The sequence below is a fragment of the Astyanax mexicanus genome, chromosome 20 (genome assembly GCF_023375975.1).
Source record: "Astyanax mexicanus isolate ESR-SI-001 chromosome 20, AstMex3_surface, whole genome shotgun sequence".
Lineage (NCBI taxonomy): Eukaryota > Metazoa > Chordata > Actinopteri > Characiformes > Acestrorhamphidae > Astyanax > Astyanax mexicanus.
The window spans coordinates 14,302,798-14,325,356 of record NC_064427.1 but is presented as its reverse complement, the minus strand read 5'-3'; the positions used below and the strand labels follow the sequence as shown (position 1 = coordinate 14,325,356).

Here is a 22,559-nt window from a genome sequence, read left to right as displayed (position 1 = left end):
ATGTATCAGTAGTATCGATAACAATGTTTTATTGAAGTAGTATCAATAGATGTTTTAGTTTACAGCTGTAAAATAAAACCTTGTAAACTAGAATGTATGTTTTACATCAATCATTGTTCTCCCATATTCTTTTTACAATTACAGAGTTCAGTTATTGAACGATCAATCTTAGCGATTACCGAACTAACTAACAAATGACATGAGTAAAGAACGAGCCAGTTCTACGAGTGTTTCCCAAATATATATATATATTTGTACACAGACAGGTACACACAAAATGATTTTGTAAACAAAAAAAGGTTTAAACTAACCAGAATATACTTTATACATTTATCTTTGAGGACAGATCTGCACACTGGTATTTTAATCTCAGTGTCTTTATGAGGTAGATTCACTTGGAATAGTTTTCTCCAGCTTATACCAATCTCATTTGGGTTTAGGTCAGAGGATTGTGGAAAATAAATTAAACAAAACAAAAAAAAAAACACTGACTGAGACTGTACTCTATATATGTTTGCAAGTTGACACACCCCAGAGTTTGTCCAGATAAACAGCCACAATGTTGGTTAGAAGCACCTCAATTTTACCTGCACATTCACCGCAGAGTAATCTTTACCATACGTGTAGGTGTGATTAAAGACACCACAAGTGTCCTGTGCACCAGTTCTACAACACCAGGGATTTTCCCAATAGCATGGAAATATATTGTGTGGTGCTGTTATCCTGGCCTGGTGGGAATTGTGTTTAGGTGCGTGTATGCCACAGTAACAGCCTGGTTACCGAATGCACAGACATGGAGACAGCAAATTTGCTTGGACCGTGAGCATCATATGCAGGAATTCATTTATTGTATTCATTGCAACATTAATGTCAAGAGCTTTACAATGCTTATCTGGATTTTAATGATTTATTCGTGGGTTTGATTGGTTAAAAATGCCCAGTTAGACTTCAAGCTACATTCAAAGTTGGCATTATGATATAATATAATATAATATAATATAATATAATTTAATATAATATTTCAACCACAGAAAAATATATATTTGAATGATGAATGATGTTTTTCCACTGGATTTCCAGTTTGTCCACTAAGTGTACTGTTTCAACAGTAAAAGTGCAGTTTGTGTATTTATTAATAAATTATTTACATTTCCATCAAATAACAGCAACATAGTTTAGTTATTTTAGCTATTGTTCACTTTAGCAAAAGTAATGTGATATAATATTCAGGATGAGAGTATGAATGAATAATAAACAGTTCTGTGGTAAATAAAAGCAGTTGTTTTCTATGTTCTGTGTTTAATATATTCGGTGCTAATTCTTGTTTTTTGTATGTTTGGGGCATTATATTAGAGTATTTCTCTGATTAAAACCCTGCTGTTGGGGGTTTACGTATAGATTTATTGAGAGGTTAAGTTTTATTTCTCTACAGTAGCGGCCGCGTGGCCTGTAGAAGGAAAGTGACGTCACCGAGAAGCTGCGCACCACAGGATCTAGAAGTGTGTCGGCGCGGCAGGAGTTAACCCACATGTTGATGGACGGAGAGCGCGGTGAGTGTGTTATTAGAGTCTCGGGCCGGCTGATGGCTCTGGGCTCTGTGCTGAGAGAGACACAGTAACAGCAGCAAGAAGCAGGAGTGGTTTTAGCTGCTGAAATGCGGCAGCACGGCGGGCCGCGCAGTTAACGCCGTTGTGCGCAGTGTTGTCCAGGGTTGTAGCTAATTAGTTAGCTTAGCTTCATAGTCCGCTGCTAGCCAGTTTATAGCCTGTATTTCGTGTTGTGCTCATTAGATAAGTAACGGCTGGTTATTAATTACAGAACTGTTAGTTAGTTTCTGTGTAAAGGCTCGGTTTCGCTTACTGCTGTTGTGTAGATATATTACCCTAGTGTTCTCTGATTGGCCGCTCTGGTTAGTGTTGAATATGTAGCGTAGACTAGTTTCACTGAACTGAGTTAATGAAGTTTTTCTCTCAGAATAAAGGTATTGTTAAGTAACAGGACTGCGAGCTGCTGTGTAATGTGAGCACCGTTAGCTTCTGGCTAATTGCCCGGGTTTAGTGGGGCTGATGAAGCTGAGCGCGCCATTATCTGAACTCTCCCGCCGATCTGCCGCCGCTGCTGCTGCCTCCTCGGTTTAAGGGCGGTCAGCTCGGTTATCGGCGGATTTGCAGGTTGTTTTGGGGTTAGGATTTCCACCAGTTGATACGTTTCAGACTAGAGACCAGGACGGATGCTTTTGAAATAAGCTTTTTCCCATATTGTAGTCCTCGTGCACTCCTTTTCCTTACATTCCTCTTTTTCAGTGAGAGAAGAGAGCTTTAGTTTGTCCTGACAGGATTTTAGGTGGACTGAAACGGTGTCTGGGCCATTTCCATACACCTGTGAATATGCTTGTTGGTCAGTTCAGATTTAAGTGGGTTTGTCTGTTAGATTTGTTTTGTGTTGTTGTGGTGCTTAGCGCTGCAAACAACGGAGAACAGTTGGTTTAGAACTGCATTTAGGAAGAATTAACACACATGACTGTCCATTCCTGGTTTAAAAGTTAGTTTTAGTTTTTCCTTTTTAACAGCACACAATCTGGATCAGCATTTGCTGGCTTTCTTCTCTGATTGCTGTTTCACACTTTGTATCACCCCTGTATGAGCACCTCTTACATAGGTCTGATTGACTGCAGAGCGTCTGTCTTTGGTAATATTTGCAATGCATCTGATTTGATCTGTGAGTTTTTTGGGAGCACAAATCCTTTACTGGCTAGAGAAGTGACACCTAAATGGTCAGGATCAACAAAGGAGTCTACAAATCTATAAATGTCAAGTATAGAGTTCTTCAACCCTAGGTTACTGAATAACATGACTGACTACCTTAGGGATCTGGAACACAATTTACTATTAGTTAGACATTACAGAAGATTATTCTGCTGTGATATTTTTAATTATCCGATTTGTGCCATTAACAGAATTTGGACCGGATTTTCAGCCCTGCAGCTAACAATGAAGAAAGAAATTGCGGCAGTGGTGTTTTTCTTAAAGCGGTTGATCAAGAAGGCTGAGAAGCTGGATGTGGAGAAAGTGGATCTGTTTGTGGAGCGGTTGACTGTGGCTCTGCAGGAAAAGTTCAGAGGTCACTGGTATCCAGACAACCCTAACAAAGGCCAGGCTTTCAGGTACAATGTATGGAATGGATGCAATGGGAACAGTTTAAGACTGGGTTGGGTTCTTGAGAAAATGTTTGCACCACCAAATTAATGTGGTTTACCTTGTTTAAATTGAGGTTACTGCGTTCTTCAGGTGTATTCGCGTAAACCGGTTCCTTAAAGAAGACCCAGAGCTACTGAGAGCCTGTGCTGAAAGCGGTGTGCAGTATAAGGACCTTGGTCTTCCCAAAGAGCTCACATTGTGGGTAGATCCAGGAGAGGTGTGCTGCAGGTGAGTAAACACTGAATAATATACCTATTCCTGGTCCAGGAAATCTACCATTTTGCGGCAATCAGATCAGCACACTATATTCAGCTAGCCCTGATAACCCTCAGTACCGTAATCAGATAAGTTAAAGTTGAATCTGAAGGGTGGTAAGTCATGAGAAGCACTATTGGACACCTTTACCATATGCTTCTTATGGTCAAAGTATGATTATTAAAATACCTCTATATATATATATATATATATATATATATATATATATATATATATATATATAATGTGTGTTTATACATTTTTTTTTTTTTTTTTTACGGGTTCTGTATAAAGTGTCTGATCCTAATGATGTTCAATGTAAAGGTTAAATGTACAATTTATATAAAACAACATTTGGAGCAGAATTGATTCTAAACTATTAATTTTAGCTATTTCTTATTACTGACTTTTATTTTTGTAATACTCAGATATGGTGAGAGGAACCTTGCCTTCACTGTTGCCAGTTTTTCAAGTGAGGGTGATGATGATGACAAAGAGGATGTGACGAAGAAGGTAACCAGTGCTGTAGAGAGAGTGACCTCAGATTATCATTCAGGATCTTCTTCAGATGAGGACAGTGGCTGCAGAGAGTCCTGTTTCACTCCAAGTTTCACTCATAATTGTCCCCCTTACCAGGTACTAACTGTTGGTCAACACATTTACATTTGCATGCAACTTAAATTAACTGAAAATGTCCTCATTAATGTGAGATACGCACTGTTACACAGTTAAAGAACTGTAAATTAAAATTAAATGATAAAAGCTTTTTTTCTTTTCTTCCTTAAAGTTCATCTACCCCGGTGCTCCTGTGTGGCATCCTGTATCCAGAAAGAAGCTTGGACCAGGGAAAGGACATGGCCCGCCACGGCCAAACCATTTTTTCCACCCTCCTGGGAGACACAGCCACTCCTTTAAACCAAACAGCTGGGTACCGAATAGCTACCGAAGCAAACATGGTTACTGGGTCAACATGCCCAACATGGTCCACCAACATTAGTTACTAGTGTAGCACTGGTAGTTTATGGTTCTGTGAAGGTGGAGGTTTTTGAATATACCACTAAGATTACTGACCAAATTTTTAAAGTATTTTTGTAGTTCAGTTGTCACTTTTCAAATTTGTGACCTTGTATATTTTTAAAGAAATATAACAGTAAGTCTTTTGCACTTTAGAGGGTTTGTAATCAAGTGTTTATAACATAATCTATATGTATTGGATTAGAAGTATTTGGACATTTTTATAGGAATTGTACTGTTTGTTACGTGGGATCAATATTTGATTATACTTTACCCTAGTGTTTGTCAGTTGTGTTTCAATGACCATATGTTTTATTTATTCACATTAAAGTATCGTTGAGAACAATTAAGTTATAAATTCCATTAAAACACATATTTTCTAATCAAAATGATTTAAATGTTTTTTTTGGAGAAATAAATGTTAATTGAAATAGAAACAGCCACTAGGTGGCAGCAAATGTAAACATGTTTGCTAAATTAAGTCTCAACTCCTGTACCAGTTTGATATTTTACTTACTTAAGAATAGTCCAGATTGAGGTTTGATTCAGGTTGATGCATGTTAACATATATATTTAAATACTAGTAAGTAAAAACTAATTATGAGCACTAGATTGAGGGCAGGTGGCAATTTGGGATTCAGTCTTGTTCTTATTGCTTTTCCAGGCAATTAGTAACAAAGAAATATTTCCTTTTTTTACATTTATGATTAAGAGCCCCCTTTTCTATTTTTATACTCCACCCACCCAGTCACCTCCCTCAATCCTACACAGTAGTACCTCTTGACAGGTGCCCACCCCACTCAACCCCACCCCAGCATTTAATGGCTTCTTAATTCAATAGGAAAAAAATAAATAAATAAGGGGGAAAAAAGATATGGGTGGATTTTTTAGTGTCTGTTATAGATATATTGTTGTCTATATAGGTTCAAATTTGTGCCCAAGTAGCCCCTAAGGGTATTTTTTTTTCCCAACAGAATAAATTGCATCAAGTCTCTAAGCCACACAGAAGCTTTTGGAGGGTATTTTGATTTCCAGTGTAATAAAATTCTCCTACGAGCAAGAAGGGTTGTAAAGGCAATGATTGTTCTTTGACTTTTGTTCTTTAAAGAAAGTAAAACATCTGCTAAAAACACTATTTAACTGCCATTTGGCAGTAGCAGATGTTTTACTATTGTATTTAGTAAACAAAATTGAAATAGATGTGTGCAATGCTCAATCTCAAGGTAGAATAAGGCTCACCCGCAAGATTAACTGTTGAGAACTCTTTGGTAATGCTGCTACATCCAAGTTTTGAGCTAAGCAAAATTATGCCAATGTCCAGGCTAAGGAGGAAATGATTGTTTCATTAAGACACCCACCCAAAACAAACCATAATCTCAATTAGTAAAATGGGGACCGCCTCAGGGCAGTGAATGTGTTTCAAGGGAAATCAGTATATATTTGCTATATTTATGTCAGGTGCATGTCTCCACAAACAACTTCCCTACTATAAAGCATGGTGGTAGCAGCGTCATAGTGTGGGGATGATTTCTCATCAACAATGCTAGAGAGAGAAAATGAACACTGCTAATTATGCAGAGGAAATCCTTAAGGATTCATTTCATTCAGTCTAAAAAAGTTGGAAGATTTGTTTTCCAACAAGAAATTGACCCAAATTGCAAATAGAAAGCTACACAGAAACATTTAAACAATAAGGTAAATATGCTGGTGTCACTTTATCAATCCCAGACCTCAGTTCAATAAAGAATTTGTGAATTGATCTTAAAGGTTCACTCCTAATACCTGAGCAACCTTAGTTTTGATGATTGGGCCAAAGGTGCAGCTATAAGATTTTTACTTGGTGATTATTATTAACATTAATGTGGCCGTTTCTTGTATTTTTTATATACACTGCTCAAAAAAATAAAGGGAGCATCAAAAAAACATTCTACATCTCAATGAATAAAATATTTCAGTTGAAAATATTTATTACATTGTGGGATGCGCTGAAAACAAAATAACAAAAATGATTCATGTAAATCAAAATTATTATCCCATGAAGGTCTGCCTTTGGAATCATACTGAAAATCAAATTGGAAAATTAAATGAAAGGCTGATTTAACTTCAGTGGAAATTCCACAAGAAAAATTAAAATGAGGTTCAGTAGTGTGTGTGGCCTCCATGTGCCTGTATGACCTCCCTACAACGCCTGGGCTGCTCCTGATGAGGTGGCGGATGTTGTCCTAAGGAATCTCCTCCCAGACCTGGACTAAAGCATCAGTCAACTCCTGGTCTGTGGTGCAGTGTGGGGTTGGTGGATGGAGCGAGACATGATTTTCCAGAAAAGGGCAGGACAGCCCATAGCATCACTTCCTTCATCATGCACGAACTGCTGACACACTTCAGCCACATGAGGTATAGCACTGTCCTGCATCAGAAGGAACCCAGGGCCCACTGCACCAGCATATGGTCTCACAATGGGTCTGAGGATCTCATCCCGGTACCTAATGGCAGTCAGGGTACCTCTGGCGAACACATGGAGGTCTGTGTGACCCTCCAAAGAAATGCCTCCCCACATCATTACTGACCCACTACCAAACCGGTCATGCTGAAGGATGTTGCAGCAGCAGAATGTTCTCCATGGCGTCTCCAGACTCTGTCACGTCTGTCACATGTGCTTAGTGAAAACCTGTTTTCATCTGGGAATAGCACAGGGCGCCATTGGTGAATCTGCCAACCTTGGTGTTCTCTGACAAATGCCAATTGCTCTGCACAGTGTTGGGCTGTAAGCACCAGCCCCACTTGTGAACGTCGGGCCCTCATACCATCCTCATGGAGACTGACAGTTTGAGCTAAAACATGGATATTAGTGGCCTGCTGGAGGCCATTTTGCAGGGCTCTTGCACTGCTCCTCCTGTTTCTCCTTGCATAAAGAAAAAGGTAGGGGTCCTGCTGCTAGGTTGTTGCCCTCCTACGCCCCCCTCCATGTCTCCTGGTATCTGCTCCATGCTCTGGACACTGTGCTGACAGACACAGCAAACTGACACAGCTCGCATTGATGTTCCGTCCTGGATGAGCTGCACTAGTTTAATTCTGTGGTGAGAGAACTGACAAAATGCAAAAGTGATCAAAACATCAGCCAGAAAGGATAAGAATAGAGAAAGGGGTTGTCTTGCTAATTGCCTCTTATTTTTACCTGTTGTCTGTTCCGTTTGCACAACAGCAGGTGAAATTGATTCACAATCAGTGTTGCTTCCTAACTGGACAGGTTGAATTCACAGAAGTGTGGTTGACTTGGAGTTACATTGTGTTGTTTAAGTGTTTCCGTTATTTGTTTGAGCAGTGTATATATATTTAATTTGTGTTACGTTCTAAAAATCTGTTTTATCCTTCACATTAAAAAAGTATAATTGTTTTGCAAATTATTAACTTATGACTGATTCCTTTTATAAAAGCAATAAAAGAACATCCAACTGTATATCACTATTCTGACACTGATTAGCAGCAGTACTTTGTTCAGTTTTAACTGTTTATGAATTGTACACAGCTGAGAGTGCAAAAAATGGCAAGTGTTCCAGTATATGGATCACGCACATTATCTGGAATGGCACAGGAAGGAGAGTTGCTGACTACTGAAAAAATGGTTCTCTGGTTGCAGAAGAACTAAGCTGATGCTATCTACTATTGCACAAATACTTTCCTGGTACAGCAATAGACAGTCATGCATCATCAAATGCACTTTCAACATACTGTACTCCTTGACAAAAAAAATGCACCAAGAAGGAGTTGGAATCGAACGTCACATGTTTAAAAGTAATTGTGATACATCCAAAAACAGAATGAATATGTGTATTGTGGGGAAAAATAATTAAAAGAAGGCCTTAGTACTGTGTTGGGCTGCGTCTAGCTTGGATACAAGATGGGATGTGGTTAGGCATGGGATTACATCTGGGCCTAATGGTCCTTCACACTGGTAGACTGTTGAAGCAGATGTCAAAGCTGGTCCCATAAACTTTACATTGTTGATAAATTTGGTGTCCTGTTGGCCTAAGTGTTCAAGTTTGCTGGAGACATTCCTGGGAAACCCTTGCTGTGAGTGGGTAAGCATTATCGTGCTAAAAATGCTATTTGAAGCCAAGGCATCACACCAGCAGCTGGGGCAGTGTCTCAAATGCATTGTAGACGCATATCTATCACCAAGAGGTAATGTTACAAAAAACTCTGATCTCTAACCAAGAGGTACACAAAATAGCTTCTGACAGCCTTTTCATATAGCAGCACAGGTAGCATTTTTACTCCCTTTTGTGGCAAGACCCAGTGTCGAATTAGACCACACTTGTAATCATTTATATATCTACCTTAGAGATAACTCCATGATTTAAAGTTTTGCAGCAATCAGGAATGTCTTTTTGGTTTCACTCGGTTTCAACGAGTGTAGTTGACATATGTTGAGCCTATGGGTGGTCTGCTGTTCTACACAGCCTGGTGTGATGAATAGCAGTGCTGTTATAAATAAACTGAACTGTATTTTAAACGTGTTAAAGGGTGTAGACTGTGTGTGAGGTAAAGGAAGTGTGATGAATACTGAACTCCAGCTCTTATTTCCCTCTCACTTCAGATTCCTGCCCTGAAAAAAAATCATGTCGGAAGTGACGTCAATTCACGAGGACGCATGATGTGGCAAAAAGCAAAGGGCGAATTGTAAAGAAGTAGTGCCTAATAAAAGTTTCCACTGCATAATTTGTGAAATTGTCGTTTATTAAAATCGTTTGTATATATAATATAAATATATTTAATCGCTTCACTTCAAAGTGATTTACGAAGCGACACGTTTATACCTAACAAAAAAGCAGTTTTAGTATCCATCCGCGTCGTGAAATTCCGGACCCGCTTCCGGAGCGCTTTCACCCCGGAGAGATTCCGCCGCCATTGCAGCTTCCGAGAGTTACAGAGCAGCAGCGGCCGCCTCTCGGCGATCTGGAGCACAAGCGCCTGTTCTTCACCCGTTGGGCGAGCAGAGCATCAAGCGCGTCCTTCGGCTTCACACCACACAGCTCCCCTGTCGGTTCGGTGGGACTCACGGCTAGCCGTCCTCGGAGAGCCCGGCTAGGACCTGAGAGAGAAGCTGCAGCGGGTTAGCGGTTAGCGGACAGAGGGAAACGGAGGAGAGGGACGAGGAGCGACCATGGCTCAGATTCTGCCGATCAGATTTCAGGAGCACCTGCAGGTACGGATTAAATACCCCAGAAACGGCCCGGACTGCTGTTTTAGTGATTAGAGAGCTTTTTATTAATCCACGTGTAATTCTGTCCAACCTGTTCGGTGTCTACTAAGCTAGCGTTAGCGTAACTCACTCCCAAAGAGAAAATGACCTCCTATCAGCGGCGGGCCAGCTCACCAGCTAAACTACCTAACCTAACTATCCTTCGCTCACCGCCATGTACAGATTCGGCCCAGTCTCGCTAGAGCAGCTGATTTAGTATATTAGCTAACGCTGTCTAACCCAGCACACTGTGGCCTTTAAGTGTATCTTGTTTATTTAGCTGTAAATTGTTTGTTTAGCTCCGTGTCACCGGTGCGGTTTTCACTGGTATCTGCTGTTAGCTGTTATCAGTAAAGACTACAGTGGTCAGGCTCATTGATTTATTGGTCGACAGATTCCCTCAGCAGCCTGATGTCTTCCTCTGTCAGCTGGGAGAGCAGTGGTGCAGCAACCTCGACAAAAATCTTGACTTCAGATTAGACATTTCACTGCAAAATGATTATGAAGAGCTTTCTGACATCCTTTTGTAGAGAAATCTCGTCCTCTGTAACCCAGGCAGGACCTGTAATAGCCAGTTTTGTTTTTGAGGCAGTGCCTGGGTGGAGAGGGAGGCAGCAGGTACATTACACTGCCTGCCACACCTCTGGACTTATGGCCTCAACTAAACACACAACCATTCTGACTGATTATACAAACTGCTGTATGATTTGTTTGATTAATTAACAGTTGCCTGACTTTAATTGTTAAGTGTTCATCTTTATTAGACCAGTTTTTGTTTATGAATGAATAATAGTTGAGAAGTTACCTTTTAGCTGGGTCACACTGGTGTAATGTACTACAGTTTTGTTAAGCAGAATATTAAATAATTTTATAGAAATGAGTGACTTGTATAATAGCTGGCTTATTCCACTATTAGGGTAGTTTAATGCTGCTTTTTTAGTTATTAGTTATTTTAGATATTTTGAATCAAATGTTTTTTTTAACATTTTGCCACATAATCAAACACCTTATTGTTGGGTTTACATCATTCTTTTTTGTCACTTCACCTGTTGTTCAACATTAAGTGCATCGCTAATATTTTTAGGTTGTTAATACATTTTGTGTTTGTTTACCTCAGAATGATCTGTGTATCAGTAGTATGGCATTGGAACATTGGTGTGTAAATAAATGGTCTGTTCTTTTTTTAAGTTTACAGTACACACCGATAAATTGCTTGGCATTTGGTAGAACTTTTATTTGATAAATATTGCATTTTTTCTTTAAAAGCTTGATGATTGTGCTGCTAATTGTGATTTGTACATCTTTTGTAAATGCATTATTTATAGACCTTTTTAAGTGAGAAGTACCCCCCCAACAACATTTAGACATACTGAAGTTAATCAAATTTTGTGCAACTGACACTAATTAATCCATAATTCCTGGTATTTGCATATTTAGCTGTATTTTATCCTCCATGGTAAAAATTGAGGGCATGAAGGATCATAGAGTATTGTCTTGCGATTTATTGAGTATTAGAGGTGTGCCAAAAAATCGATTCACATAAGAATCTTGATTCTCATTTACTACGATTCAGAATCGATTTAAAATGTCCCAAAATCGATTCTGAGGGGCGGGTTTTAGACTGATTTTGGGCTGGGTATTTTTGTTGGACCTGGCAACCCTGGGGATAGCGCTTGTCCCTTCAAACTGAGATCTTCCAGACACACACAGAGCGTAGGTGTTTGAGAATCACCGGTAAGATGGCAGAACAAGCACTATATTACCTTAGATTAACGTGTAGTTTTAATGTTTTATGGCAGAATGCTTCATAACAAGCATAAAAAAGATCGCTAGTAGTTAGTTTCAGTAACTGTTAGCTAGCTAACTAGCTAACTTTCCAGTTCCACCTTAAATAACGCTACAGGTGGCAGCGGGCTGCAGCATTTAAGGCGGAACGGAAAAATAACAATAAGCTAATCAGAGCTAATTTCAGCTCCTCATCACAGAGGAATTAAGGAATGGACAATATGAATTAATTTCTCCACCTCCTGCTCCCTTTCTGAAGAAATACAACGACCTTAAATTAACTAGTTAATCAGCAGCTGCTCCTGAACTTTAGCGCTCCAGTGCTATCATCACATCAGCCCAGCAGCGTCACCTACACACCACCGCTAGTAGCCTGGTAATAAAGCAGTGTTATTTATTATTTATTTATTGTTCATTAACGTCATTGTGATATCCCAGTGATTCCTCTGTCACTGAGGACCCACATTCCTGCACATTTTATTGTTTTTGTAACACATTACCTGCTTCAGGATCAGTGTATATTTTGGAGGCTTTTTTCAATAAGATTCATAAGCCAGAAGCAGAAATTTTTATAAATCAAATCGTTTTGAATCAAAAATCGATTTTGAATCGAATCGTGGCCCCCAAAATCGGAATCGAATCGAATCGTGAGATAGTAAACGATTCCCACCCCTATTGAGTATGACAGAATCACAGTACTGATGATGTTGTTACTGTTGCTAGTGCATTGTGATGTGACATCGTAAGATGCCTTCCTGATTCCCACCTATTTCTCAATTAGTTCTATAAAGGAATAGAGTGTGTATCACTTGGTTGTCTGCAATAATTATTTGTAAAATCCTGGGCCTGTGTCCTTGCCTCGTCAAGGTCATTTTATATGACAAACAAGCACTCCGAGGCTGGACGCTGCTCTTGATATTTACGTAGTCTGGAACATTCCCTTTCTCCTGACTGTATTGATACTGACCTGTCTTTGTTCACGCAGCAGCAATATAAATATTATCACTGCTGCCCTTTATCACTATTGTTTACTATTTAGAATAAATATGTAATAGTAAAATTGGATTAATGGTAACGCACTATACAAACAGCCTTACTGTAAAATGCCTAGCTCTTATGTAGCTGACATTACTTAATGTTCAGATTGTTATAATGGTTTGGCTTAGGAATGTAGAGTTGCGCTTGAATATTCAGGGATGGGGGCAAACTATTAAAGGCAAACTTTATTTCAGTTTGGTATATTTAAATATTGGTTTAACTACTATGTGATAAATGTTATATGTTTAATATATATGTAAATCTCTGCTTATGCTTGTCTAGCTTGTCCTTTCATACAGAATTGATATGTAGAGCTAACTGTGAACAGATTTGGTTAATCAAAATGGAACCATCTTCGTCTGAGCATGTGGTCCTGTAATGCTTCACATTAAAACATGCCATAGATGCTTTGTTTTTTGAAACAGAAGCAATTTATCAGACAAACACACTCATATATGCCCAAACATGAATACAATTGCAGTGCTAATGCATCATGTGATTTTGGTGGAGACACAAATTGAAAGACCCCAATGAATCCTTTCACTTGGGGTCAGGCTAATGCGTGAAGAAATGGAGCTTACTGAAGCTTCAGGATAACTCAATAGCCATTGTATATAGTAGTAGGATGAATGAGAAGATTTCCACAAAGATGCGGTCACTGAACTAGTATAAAGTTATAATTTTGACTAGATGGATGCTTCTTGACCTTGTAGATGATAGATGTAGATGATAATGACAGAAAATGTAGTGAAAGGCATTTTTGTGGTAACAGTATTTATCATGATGCAGTGTTCTTTAAGCACTAACGACATTTGCGATATATGAAGCCTTCTTTAGGTAGCTGCACATTAAACAGAGTCTTTTCAGTCAGGAGAATGTCATGTGGCTGTGAGGCGAGTAGTGAATATTTAATGTTTTACAGCAGTAGTATGGGGTTTAATACTTCACTTTAAAGCACTAGAGTGCATTTGATCTTTAAACTCTCACCTGCTAACCTGCTGACAACTCATGACTGCCTCATGTGGATGTAGCCTGGCGATTCTCATTGGTCTCCCCAGCAGCATTAACCTATGTCAGGGAAGCTCTTTGAAAGCGTTTGGGGATGACAGACGCTGTGTATGTATATGTGCATTCCAGCTTTTCCTTTCCCCTTCCCTTAACTCTGTCTTATCCTCTGCTGCTCAACTAGTCACATGTCCCCACCGGTCCCCTGGTCACCGTGGCGACTGCTGGGGATGTGTTGTTTCAGCTCAGTAGACAATAGATGGCCGCTTCCTGTTGTGGAGCAATCGTGGCAAAGCGCTGCAAGCCTCAGCACATTGCATATCCTTCCCTGCCCTTCCTTGATCTGTAGCTGGTGCAGGACGCAAGGTTATGTGCTGAGCAAGGTGCCATTTTTCCCTCGACAGCCTTAGAAAGGGGCAGAAAACAGCCGCTGGATTTCCTGTGGGATATTGGTAGTGGTGAAGAGGATGTGCACTCAGCGCTTTACAAGCCATGAATTTAAATGATGCACCTACTTATCTGTCCAAGATTAGGAGGCTTCTGAGTGCCACGGTGCTTCTCTCCAAAGGCTTTATGATTAGACTAAGTTTTCCTTTGTCTTCAGCTGACCTTTCCACGTAAACTGATTTCTGGGTGTGGAGGTGTAAAACGTGCTAACTCAGCTAGAGTTGAGTGGTTAACCCTGGCACACACTTGCTTTGCTTCATCTGTAGTGAAAACTCTCACAACGTGGTAAAAATGAAGGGATTATAAAGTGTATGTGGACAGGCAAGCTCTACACCCTGTACAGTGCAAGTGAGATTCCGCAGGCACAGCCTTATGTAACTGATGTGCGTATTTGAAAGGAAGCACCCTTTTCCAGGGTGTCTGTCTCCTTACCAGTGAGGATTTATTTTATGGATTGACACTTCATTTGAATGTGTTATTTAGTATATTAAGGCGTTATGTGAAAACCAAAGATGTAATCCCACCCAAAGATGACTCTCCAGCGTACTAAGAACAAAGTGATTCCACTATACGTCTTATTACTGCTGTACTAAATTGAACACAGACCTAGCTGACAGCTTCAGTTGAGTGTAAATAGTTAAACCTTAGTTAACGCGTTACTAGCCCAGTCACATTTTATTTTACCTTTCAGATTTTGGCTTGATAACAGGGGATTTGTTACCCCCTTAACAGGCCAGCATTTCTATCTATTTTCTGCTTGATATTACATACCTTAATCTTAAAGATTTATGTTCAAGGATAAATACCTAAAAATGTTTCATGTTTGATAATGTTACTACAAATCCTAATTGTAATTGTAATAGAAATTATTAAAAAAAGGAAGTAAATCTGCAACTTTAAAAAAATTATAAATAACTATCATATACAATTTTCACTTTCCTAAACTTCATTTTAAAACCAGTATTTTGATTTGTCTAGTTTTAATGTCTTATTTTCAAACCTGCAGAATTTGGGTCTGTTTCCTGTTACTGATATGAAATTATTACGTGGTGTAGAGAGTGAACAGCCAGCTTCTCCAAGTTACCTGTAAGATTCTTTAAAGAATGTGAATAAGTCATTTTGCCCAGTTGACAGGCGTTTAGAGAGGGCACATGATTGGACTGAGGGAAGCAGGATGAACGTGGCAGGGCACTTATATCCCCTCATGCAAAACCAGCGTGCTATGTTTGAATGGAGAGAGACCAAAACACTCTAAAACTAAGATATAATTAGCATTAAACAACATATTTCACATCACATTACATATGTCTGACCTCAGGAACAGTTGGGAATGTTTGGCTCAAACAAACCAAAAAATGGGCTTCCTCTCCTGCTACAACACTGACTCTCCTCTGCTCTCCACACAGCAGCAAGCTAACATAAACAGGGCCATGATTAACATTGAGAGATCCCATTCATACAGCAGTCAATGGACTGTCTCTGCCATCACATACAAACAGGCCGTCACCGCTAGTGGTGAAAAGAGGGACACTAACAGCTCACTGATGTGTGCGGCCACCTGTGTTGCCTCTCATGGCAGGGCTTCTAACTGGCATTTTTCAGCAGGATAATGCTCACAACAAGGATTTCTCAGGCCTGCTCAGTTGCTAGATTTATTGCCAACTAAGCTTTTTTGGCAGCCCGTGAGTGTGCAGGATGTACAGGCCCATCTGCTACATCTGTTGGCAAATATGCCACAGGACGATTCGTCAGTTCTGACTAAAATACTTTACTCTCCTCTCAGCCCTTTATTCTGTACTATTCTGTAAACAGTTATTGTTAAGCTGATTGATGAATCACTATACCACACAAGTTTCCGTTTCAAAGTGTTTCTGTCTTGATATTTTTCTTGTTTATGTGCATTCCGTTTTAGCACTCAACTCTGATGTGGAAGGGTCAGGAGAAGAACACAAGCAGTTTTAATGTGTCAGTAACTTGCAGTAATCTGTACTGGGTGATTGAGGCTTGAGAATAGGTGCTCTCTCTTTAAAATACAGTAGGTTAGCTTTAGGATCAGCATCCATAACCTGTTAGTCAGTGTAAAGCAAACAGTTGTTCCTCTGGTCCCTTTTTGTTACTGCATAATTTAAATTCCTACCTGGAATTGACACATGCCTTAGTTGAAGAGTTTCAGGGGGATATCGGTATTGGCCAGTAATTTTTTTTAGTTTTAAGAAGCAACAGGAGTATTTCAAATCGAAACTTGCTGACATATTTATTGTATGCTGGTCATGCTACTACAACTGACCAATTACACTGACCACGCTACTTTAAAATGCATTGATTAAAGCTAAGATTATTTAAGCTACAATTAAAAAGGTTTTCCGAGGTGTCTAAAATTAATAAATATGTATGTTGGCATGAGCATTGTACACTGTATATGTGTGTAATATCTGATATTGCCATCAGCCTGGAATTCCCTCATCAGTGTATTCCTAGTTAATATCCCATTTTAACATATTCTAATGGTTAACGTTACCGAATAGTCTTCCTGCTCAGTTGCTCAGTGAGGCTTTAGCAGTGTAAAGGTGGAACTTCTTGCTCCTGGTGACGGTGGAATTTGGGTGTGTATTTTGGGTGTGTCCTTCTGCTTTCTTATATTGATAGTGTTCAGTTCTGTTGAGCTCTTCTGAGGAACTAGGTCCTGTTCTCTGAGTTGTAAACTTAATCCAGAGAGTAAAAGTCTTAAAATGCAGTCTTTATAAGGATGTGTTTGCAGCCTTAGGTCACTACTTTATCTATTGAACTCTAAAAGGCAAAACTTTCAGGACTTCTATTTGATATATTCCAGTGTATTATAGGCCTGTCTTACCAACTATTCTAATTCAAACATTATTTTGCATTTTTTTAAGTGTTCTGCTACTGCTACAATCATATAAAAGCAAAATAATTAAGTTACAACATTTAAAAGAGCCGTACACTTTTAAATTAAGAAAATTCAGACATTGGAGTTTAGAATATTAAATAAAATGTTTAGATATCGTAAATAAATTCAAATTCAATTGTAATTCATGTATTGTAAAATAAGTTGATAATGTGATTATTGTGACAGGCCTAGTATTGTTCACATCCTCTGTGAATACATTCCACACTGTAAAATAAAATAGCTATTAACATGTACTTATGTCTGTATTACAGTACATGTGCTTGTGGGTAATACCATGTATTTTTAAAAAGCAAGCACTTATTAGACTGAAGAAAAAAAAAATAATAATAATAATAATAATAATTTATTATTATTATATTCTAATAATAAAGCGATTGACTGTAATGTTATTATTTGGATAGTATAAAGACAAACACAAATTTTAGTCCCAACTAATGTTGAAGTGTAATCAAAAATGTGTTTTATATCTCAGGATCCAGTGTTATCTATACTCTTTACTGTTACTAAATCAGGGAATTACCGCTCTAATGCCATTCCCCTGAAAAGTGCAAGCGTCTTTCTAGAACTTTCCCCACATCTGCCATGGTGTGTACTGGGGTGGTACACATCAGCTCCTCTCCTTGTACTTGGTAATCTGTTTGACCTAAGATATAGAAGGCGTGGCTTTGGCTGCCTTTCAGTTTTGAGAGCCACTCCCTCTCAGCCCTTTATTCTATAAAAGCCCTCTGTGCAGTAATAGCCTACGTTGTAAGTTAATTCTGATAATTGTCACACAATTCTCTGTGATTCTCAATGCAGAAGACATGTTCACACTTCTGTGCCTGAACTCCTTCTTTAGATTAGGGAAGCTTTGGCCCAAAGCACATACCTCCACATTAAACACTGTTGCGTCAGTAAAGAAGAGACCTTTGGGATGCAGCCATTCTGCCAAAGCTCTCAAACATTTTACAGCTGAAGTGGTCCAATGTCTTTGAGGGAAAAAAGTAACAAGCAAATACATAATTTGTCATCTTTCAGAGTGCTAGAGAATAGTATTTTGCCCTTATTTTAGATGCTCACATTTTAAAGGTATAAAATAATAAACTTGTGATTTACCGGTTTTCAGTACTAGTATTAGAAAAGCAAGAGATCATGCTTTTCCAGCTTGATATGTGTTGAGGTGTCTGTTTAAAATGCCTTATACCATAATCCTGACCAGGAGGCCCATAAGACCGATGGAATTTCAGAAGGACTGCATGATATTGGGGTAAAAACTGCCATACTTTGCTGTTCTGTGATTGTATTGCGATAGTAAAAAAATACAGGGATTTCATCAAAAGTCAATTATGCAACGTAAAATTAATAACATCCTCTGTGTGTCCACAATTGGAGTAAAATGTAAAATAAATTAAAATACCAATGATATATTGAAAAAATAGGGGACGAGATTAGTTTCTCAGGGGGAAGTCTGTGAAAAATATCACACTTTTACTCTGTGATAAAACTCTTGCATCCGGACTGCAATTGAACAAACAGGAGGAAGAGTGAGATTTTATTTTATTATTTTTTTATTTTGCCTTTCTTGGTCTCACTCCATTTCCACTCGATGTTGTGTTTACATTGATCTCTGTGGAAACACGCACCCAAAGTGTAATTACAGTGCGTGGCCTATTTTATTAAACGTGAGGGATGAAACTCAGAGATGTGCATCCGGTCGGGATTAAAATTACCGGAGGACCACGGAGTTCAGAGAAAAACAGTAGATAATTCAGCCTGTAATTTTCTCAGAGGACGTCTGAGAAAAACACGTACATGGTCCATCCGGACGGGAATAAAATCACAGTATCACAGCTGCAGTATGTTCTTGCAGACTGCCTCAGGCTTTGTAGAGGCTGTACACTGCGTGGCCTTGAGTTCAAGGGTGAGTGCTAACAATGATCTGTTCTCTTACTAGATGGTTTAGCAACTAACAGTTTACCAAATGCACTGATGCTCATCATTTGTCTACTGATATTGCCTAATTGTAACTTTTAAAAAGAATTATTTATCTTGACAAGTCATTCTATTGTTTTTTTTTTCTCCTCACAGCTCCAAAACTTGGGCATTAACCCAGCTAACATCGGGTTCAGCACCCTGACGATGGAGTCTGATAAATTCATCTGCATCCGGGAGAAGGTTGGAGAGCAGGCGCAGGTGGTGATTATTGATATGGCCGACCCAAACAGCCCTATCCGTCGACCCATCTCTGCAGACAGCGCCATCATGAACCCAGCCAGCAAAGTCATCGCCCTGAAAGGTACCGTTGTCTTATTTTTATTTTGTACAGTTCTTTGGGTTTTGACTATTAATGAAAGGTTTTGTAAGTAGAAATGTGCTGTACAGTGGTGTTTTATTCGGTATCATTGTTTCAGAACTTTTTTTTAGTCTCGCTAAGCCTCATAGTCTCATTCATGCTTGCGTATGTAGTTATTATGTTTTTTATTTTTCCCTTCATACTATTTGTAAACAAATCTTTATACAGTACTTTGCTAGTCAACATTTAGGTTAACAGTTATTATTGATAGTTTGATTTTTGTCCTGCAGTCATAATTGCTTTGTCTGTTTGTTTTTTTGTCTGTTTTTGTTTGTTCTTGTTTTATTACTGCTTTCTTATGTGTATGCAGACGGTGAGTCAATATTTAAGTACTATATCTTGTGGAAGTTACAATCCTGTTTTTAAAATTGCTAATTAATTTACTTCCTGTGTACATATTTTGGACAAATGTTATTTTACACAAATGATTTACCTAGGTTGAAAATTAGTGCTAAAGTGCTTACACTGACATGCAATAAGTGATGGGACAGCAGTGAATAAATTGATAATTACCTCAGGGGGATGCTTGAGAAAGCCCTCATCTGTTTAAGTTTTGATGGCTTATCTTGTGATTGGGATTAAACACTGGCCCGCATGCTCTTATATTGGAGGAAGAGTGAGGTCTGATAGTGTGTGCAGATCAATGGGACATTCCATTGCTGAAGATATGCAGGCATTTACCATTCCTTTATCAATGTCACCTGTGTAAAGAGAATATGTCACAGAGGGCATAACCACCCACAGTGGACAGCTCAGTGGGTCATAATGATGGTGTCAGTGTTCTTTAGCTTCCATAGAACATGACAAAAATCAGGAGTACTGGTTCCTGTCCCGTGATGTGGCATGTCAGTGTATGTTGTTTATATAGTTTTATTTGGATTAAAAAATATATTAATTGAACAGAATGTGATGGTTATTATTCAGAAAGTAATGATTATGTTCTGAAATTACACAAAATGTAAGAATTGGACAAGAAAATGAATATTTTCACATATACTTGTTGGACTTATGTGACATTTATTTTTGTTTTCCATTTCTCGTTTTCTGTAATAGTCCTGTTATTTATTAATTAATTGTTATTATTTAATTAGAATGTAGATAGATGTGTTTGGTCTGCTTGAGCTAAACAGGATTTGACTTTCACAATTTTCACATCGTGAATGTGCGCATCATATTGATTTCCTTAGACATGTAATTAATGCTACATCGGTTGGGCCGTTAATGTGTCGTCCGTTTTCTTCTTTCTTTGTTTAATTAAAGTTTTCATTTTACAAATTTATTTTGCTTGCCATTTTAAAACCTGTCTCTCACCTTCTGAGTGTGACTGTCTGAACAAGCATAAACGTGTATGTGTTTTACAGTAGTTTCATAGATATATAGAAGGGTTTATGATTTTATGGTTCTAGTTCATAGTCCTCATAAGCAATGGCTTGTAGCTCGTCAGTAGTTCTTTGCTTGTGGTAATGATTGGTGCTCATTAAAGGGACAGTATGTGTTTAATGGCTGCCACAGTCCAATTTCAAAACCATGGAGAATTGTCTATCCTGCTCCCTCCTCCTTAAAGCTCCCAACTCCTAGCTTACATGGGTTGCCAAGTTAAGGACACTGCATCTACACAAAAGAGATGAGTTCAGGTATGTTATCTGTTGCAGTGTATAATTTTATTCTTGGCTAAATTGAGTCAGTGGTTTTTGTCGCATATTGCTGTTGCGCTGGTTGCAGCCAAAGCAATAAACAGTTTTGGCCCAACTGCTCCTCCGTTGTGACTATTAGCAGTATATGTTTGCATGCTGTAGCCTAACAACGCTAGCCAACACTAATCTGGATTACTTTACCTATCTCAAAATAACCCAAATGCACACGGACGACCGAGCACGCGAATGTAGAATTCTGCACTATATATCGCTTGAGCATCATCACTGCAGTGTGCACAAGCGCAACAGTCACATTGCAGGGCATGAAGTGTGTAGGGACCTATGATAAATAAATATTACATTTTCTATTAATAAATATATACATTTTTAATTCTGAATCATTCTTAAAACATATTTGAGGAAAAAATAATATTTATAGGGTCCTAGCAAGATCTCAATTCTCATTTTACCTTATATTTCATGCCACAACTTGCCAATGTAAAAGAAACATGAATATTTTTCATGACCTCTACCAAAGGCAGGTTATATTTGATTAGTCCAATCTTTGATACATGGGGCGCATTTTTAATATCATGACTGGGAATCATTAACGTTTGGAGAAATCTGGTGAAAATGATTTTTAATATTGCAATATATGTTGCATTGTCAATGTTTTTCCAGAATTGTAGCACTACTTAAAATGCCCAATACTAGTGATTTATACTAGTATAAAAAAGCTAGCTAAGGTTAGGTAACCGTAGATAAAAGCTCAGTGCAGTTTGCCAGCTCAGCTCAGTTTTGGAGACAGTTAGACAGCTCAGCATCTGTTTTGTGGTATTTCTGAGCTCTAAGCTTTTACTGGCTTTCAAACACATTGTCTACTTACTTACTTTTTTCTCACTGAGCTTGCTAGAAGGATGCAGAGGCAGCAACATCTTGTGATGTCCTGCTTGTGTTCTATACCTGGCAACCTGGAGCGTGGAAATAGGACTGGGGAATGGGCAGTGGGTGAGATCAGAGATTTCAGTTGAGTTGGCAGTTTTAAACTTAGCGTATTTCCCTAATATCTGAGGACACATCCTGATCATTTTGAGTTCTGGGGTTCTTTTTTTCTCTGCAGTTAAGTGTTTGAGGAGAATTTTACACCTTTAGTACACCTTTTAAAGTTCTTCTGAAAGGCACACAGTGTGGTTGTTGTGTTTGTGCAGAAGCAGAATAATCCTTTGAACAGTTGTGGGTAAAAGTTCAAAACTATCCTGCATTTTAAACTGCGTTCAGAGGATGTTGATTGGGGACAGAGCTACTAGTGATTAGTCCCTCTCTGTAGTGATTATTTCTTGTTCTTTGTGCTTGAGGAGGCATGTCATGTGATCATTGGGTGATGCTGAAATCATATACTCACATGCCTTAAACATGTTAATCTGCTTCAGTCAGTCTGTCCAATCATGACTAAAATGTTGCCTGTTAATGCTTCGGTTTACCCTACTCTGCAATGATTTTTTATGATCTTAAACCGAACAACCTGGCCTGAAATGAAACGCCACCTTTGCATAAAACAATTCTTGCTGCTAATATAAATACATTTGCAGTCTTGTGGCTCTGCGTCCCCTTTGTACGTTTGAATACAAGCTTTTAAAAAATCTGAATCGGATGACTTGTAAGTGTAAATGTGTGTTGGAACTAA

At 38.7% G+C, this 22,559-nt stretch overlaps 2 protein-coding genes across 6 annotated transcripts in view; both read left to right on the top strand.

Annotated features, from left to right (window-relative positions):
* Positions 1 to 1,442: 1,442 nt before the first annotated feature.
* Positions 1,443 to 4,858, top strand: btg3 (B-cell translocation gene 3). 3 transcript variants are annotated; one of them, XM_007235403.4, is made up of 5 exons: positions 1,443 to 1,550; positions 2,957 to 3,163; positions 3,288 to 3,425; positions 3,881 to 4,088; positions 4,240 to 4,858. In XM_007235403.4, the coding sequence occupies exons 2-5, from the start codon at positions 2,991 to 2,993 to the stop codon at positions 4,447 to 4,449; spliced, it is 729 nt and encodes a 242-aa protein (XP_007235465.1). In that variant the 5' UTR covers positions 1,443 to 1,550; positions 2,957 to 2,990; the 3' UTR covers positions 4,450 to 4,858. The 3 variants fall into 3 exon arrangements, with proteins under 3 accessions (XP_007235465.1, XP_049324998.1, XP_007235464.3); XM_049469041.1 differs by having other exon boundaries at positions 1,465 to 1,550; positions 2,977 to 3,163; XM_007235402.4 differs by lacking the exon at positions 1,443 to 1,550 and adding an exon at positions 1,585 to 2,836.
* A 4,482-nt stretch (positions 4,859 to 9,340) lies between these two features.
* The window catches only part of cltca (clathrin, heavy chain a (Hc)), a 53,521-nt gene continuing 40,302 nt past the window's right edge, over positions 9,341 to 22,559 (top strand). For 2 of the 3 annotated variants that reach the window (XM_049469052.1, XM_049469051.1), the window contains exons 1-2: positions 9,341 to 9,672; positions 18,977 to 19,184. In XM_049469052.1, the coding sequence (XP_049325009.1) occupies positions 9,631 to 9,672; positions 18,977 to 19,184 (250 nt within the window). In that variant the 5' untranslated portion in view covers positions 9,341 to 9,630. The remainder of the gene's footprint in view (positions 9,673 to 18,976; positions 19,185 to 22,559) is intronic. The other variant, XM_049469053.1, reaches the window with a different exon arrangement.

Coding starts and splice junctions, on each gene's coding strand:
- btg3 (XM_007235402.4), top strand. CDS start 2,808: ATGTCAAGTATAGAGTTCTTCAACCCTAG. Junction 3,164..3,287: donor AACAAAGGCCAGGCTTTCAG/GTACAATGTATG, acceptor TGCGTTCTTCAG/GTGTATTCGCGTAAACCGGT. Junction 4,089..4,239: donor ATAATTGTCCCCCTTACCAG/GTACTAACTGTT, acceptor TCTTCCTTAAAG/TTCATCTACCCCGGTGCTCC.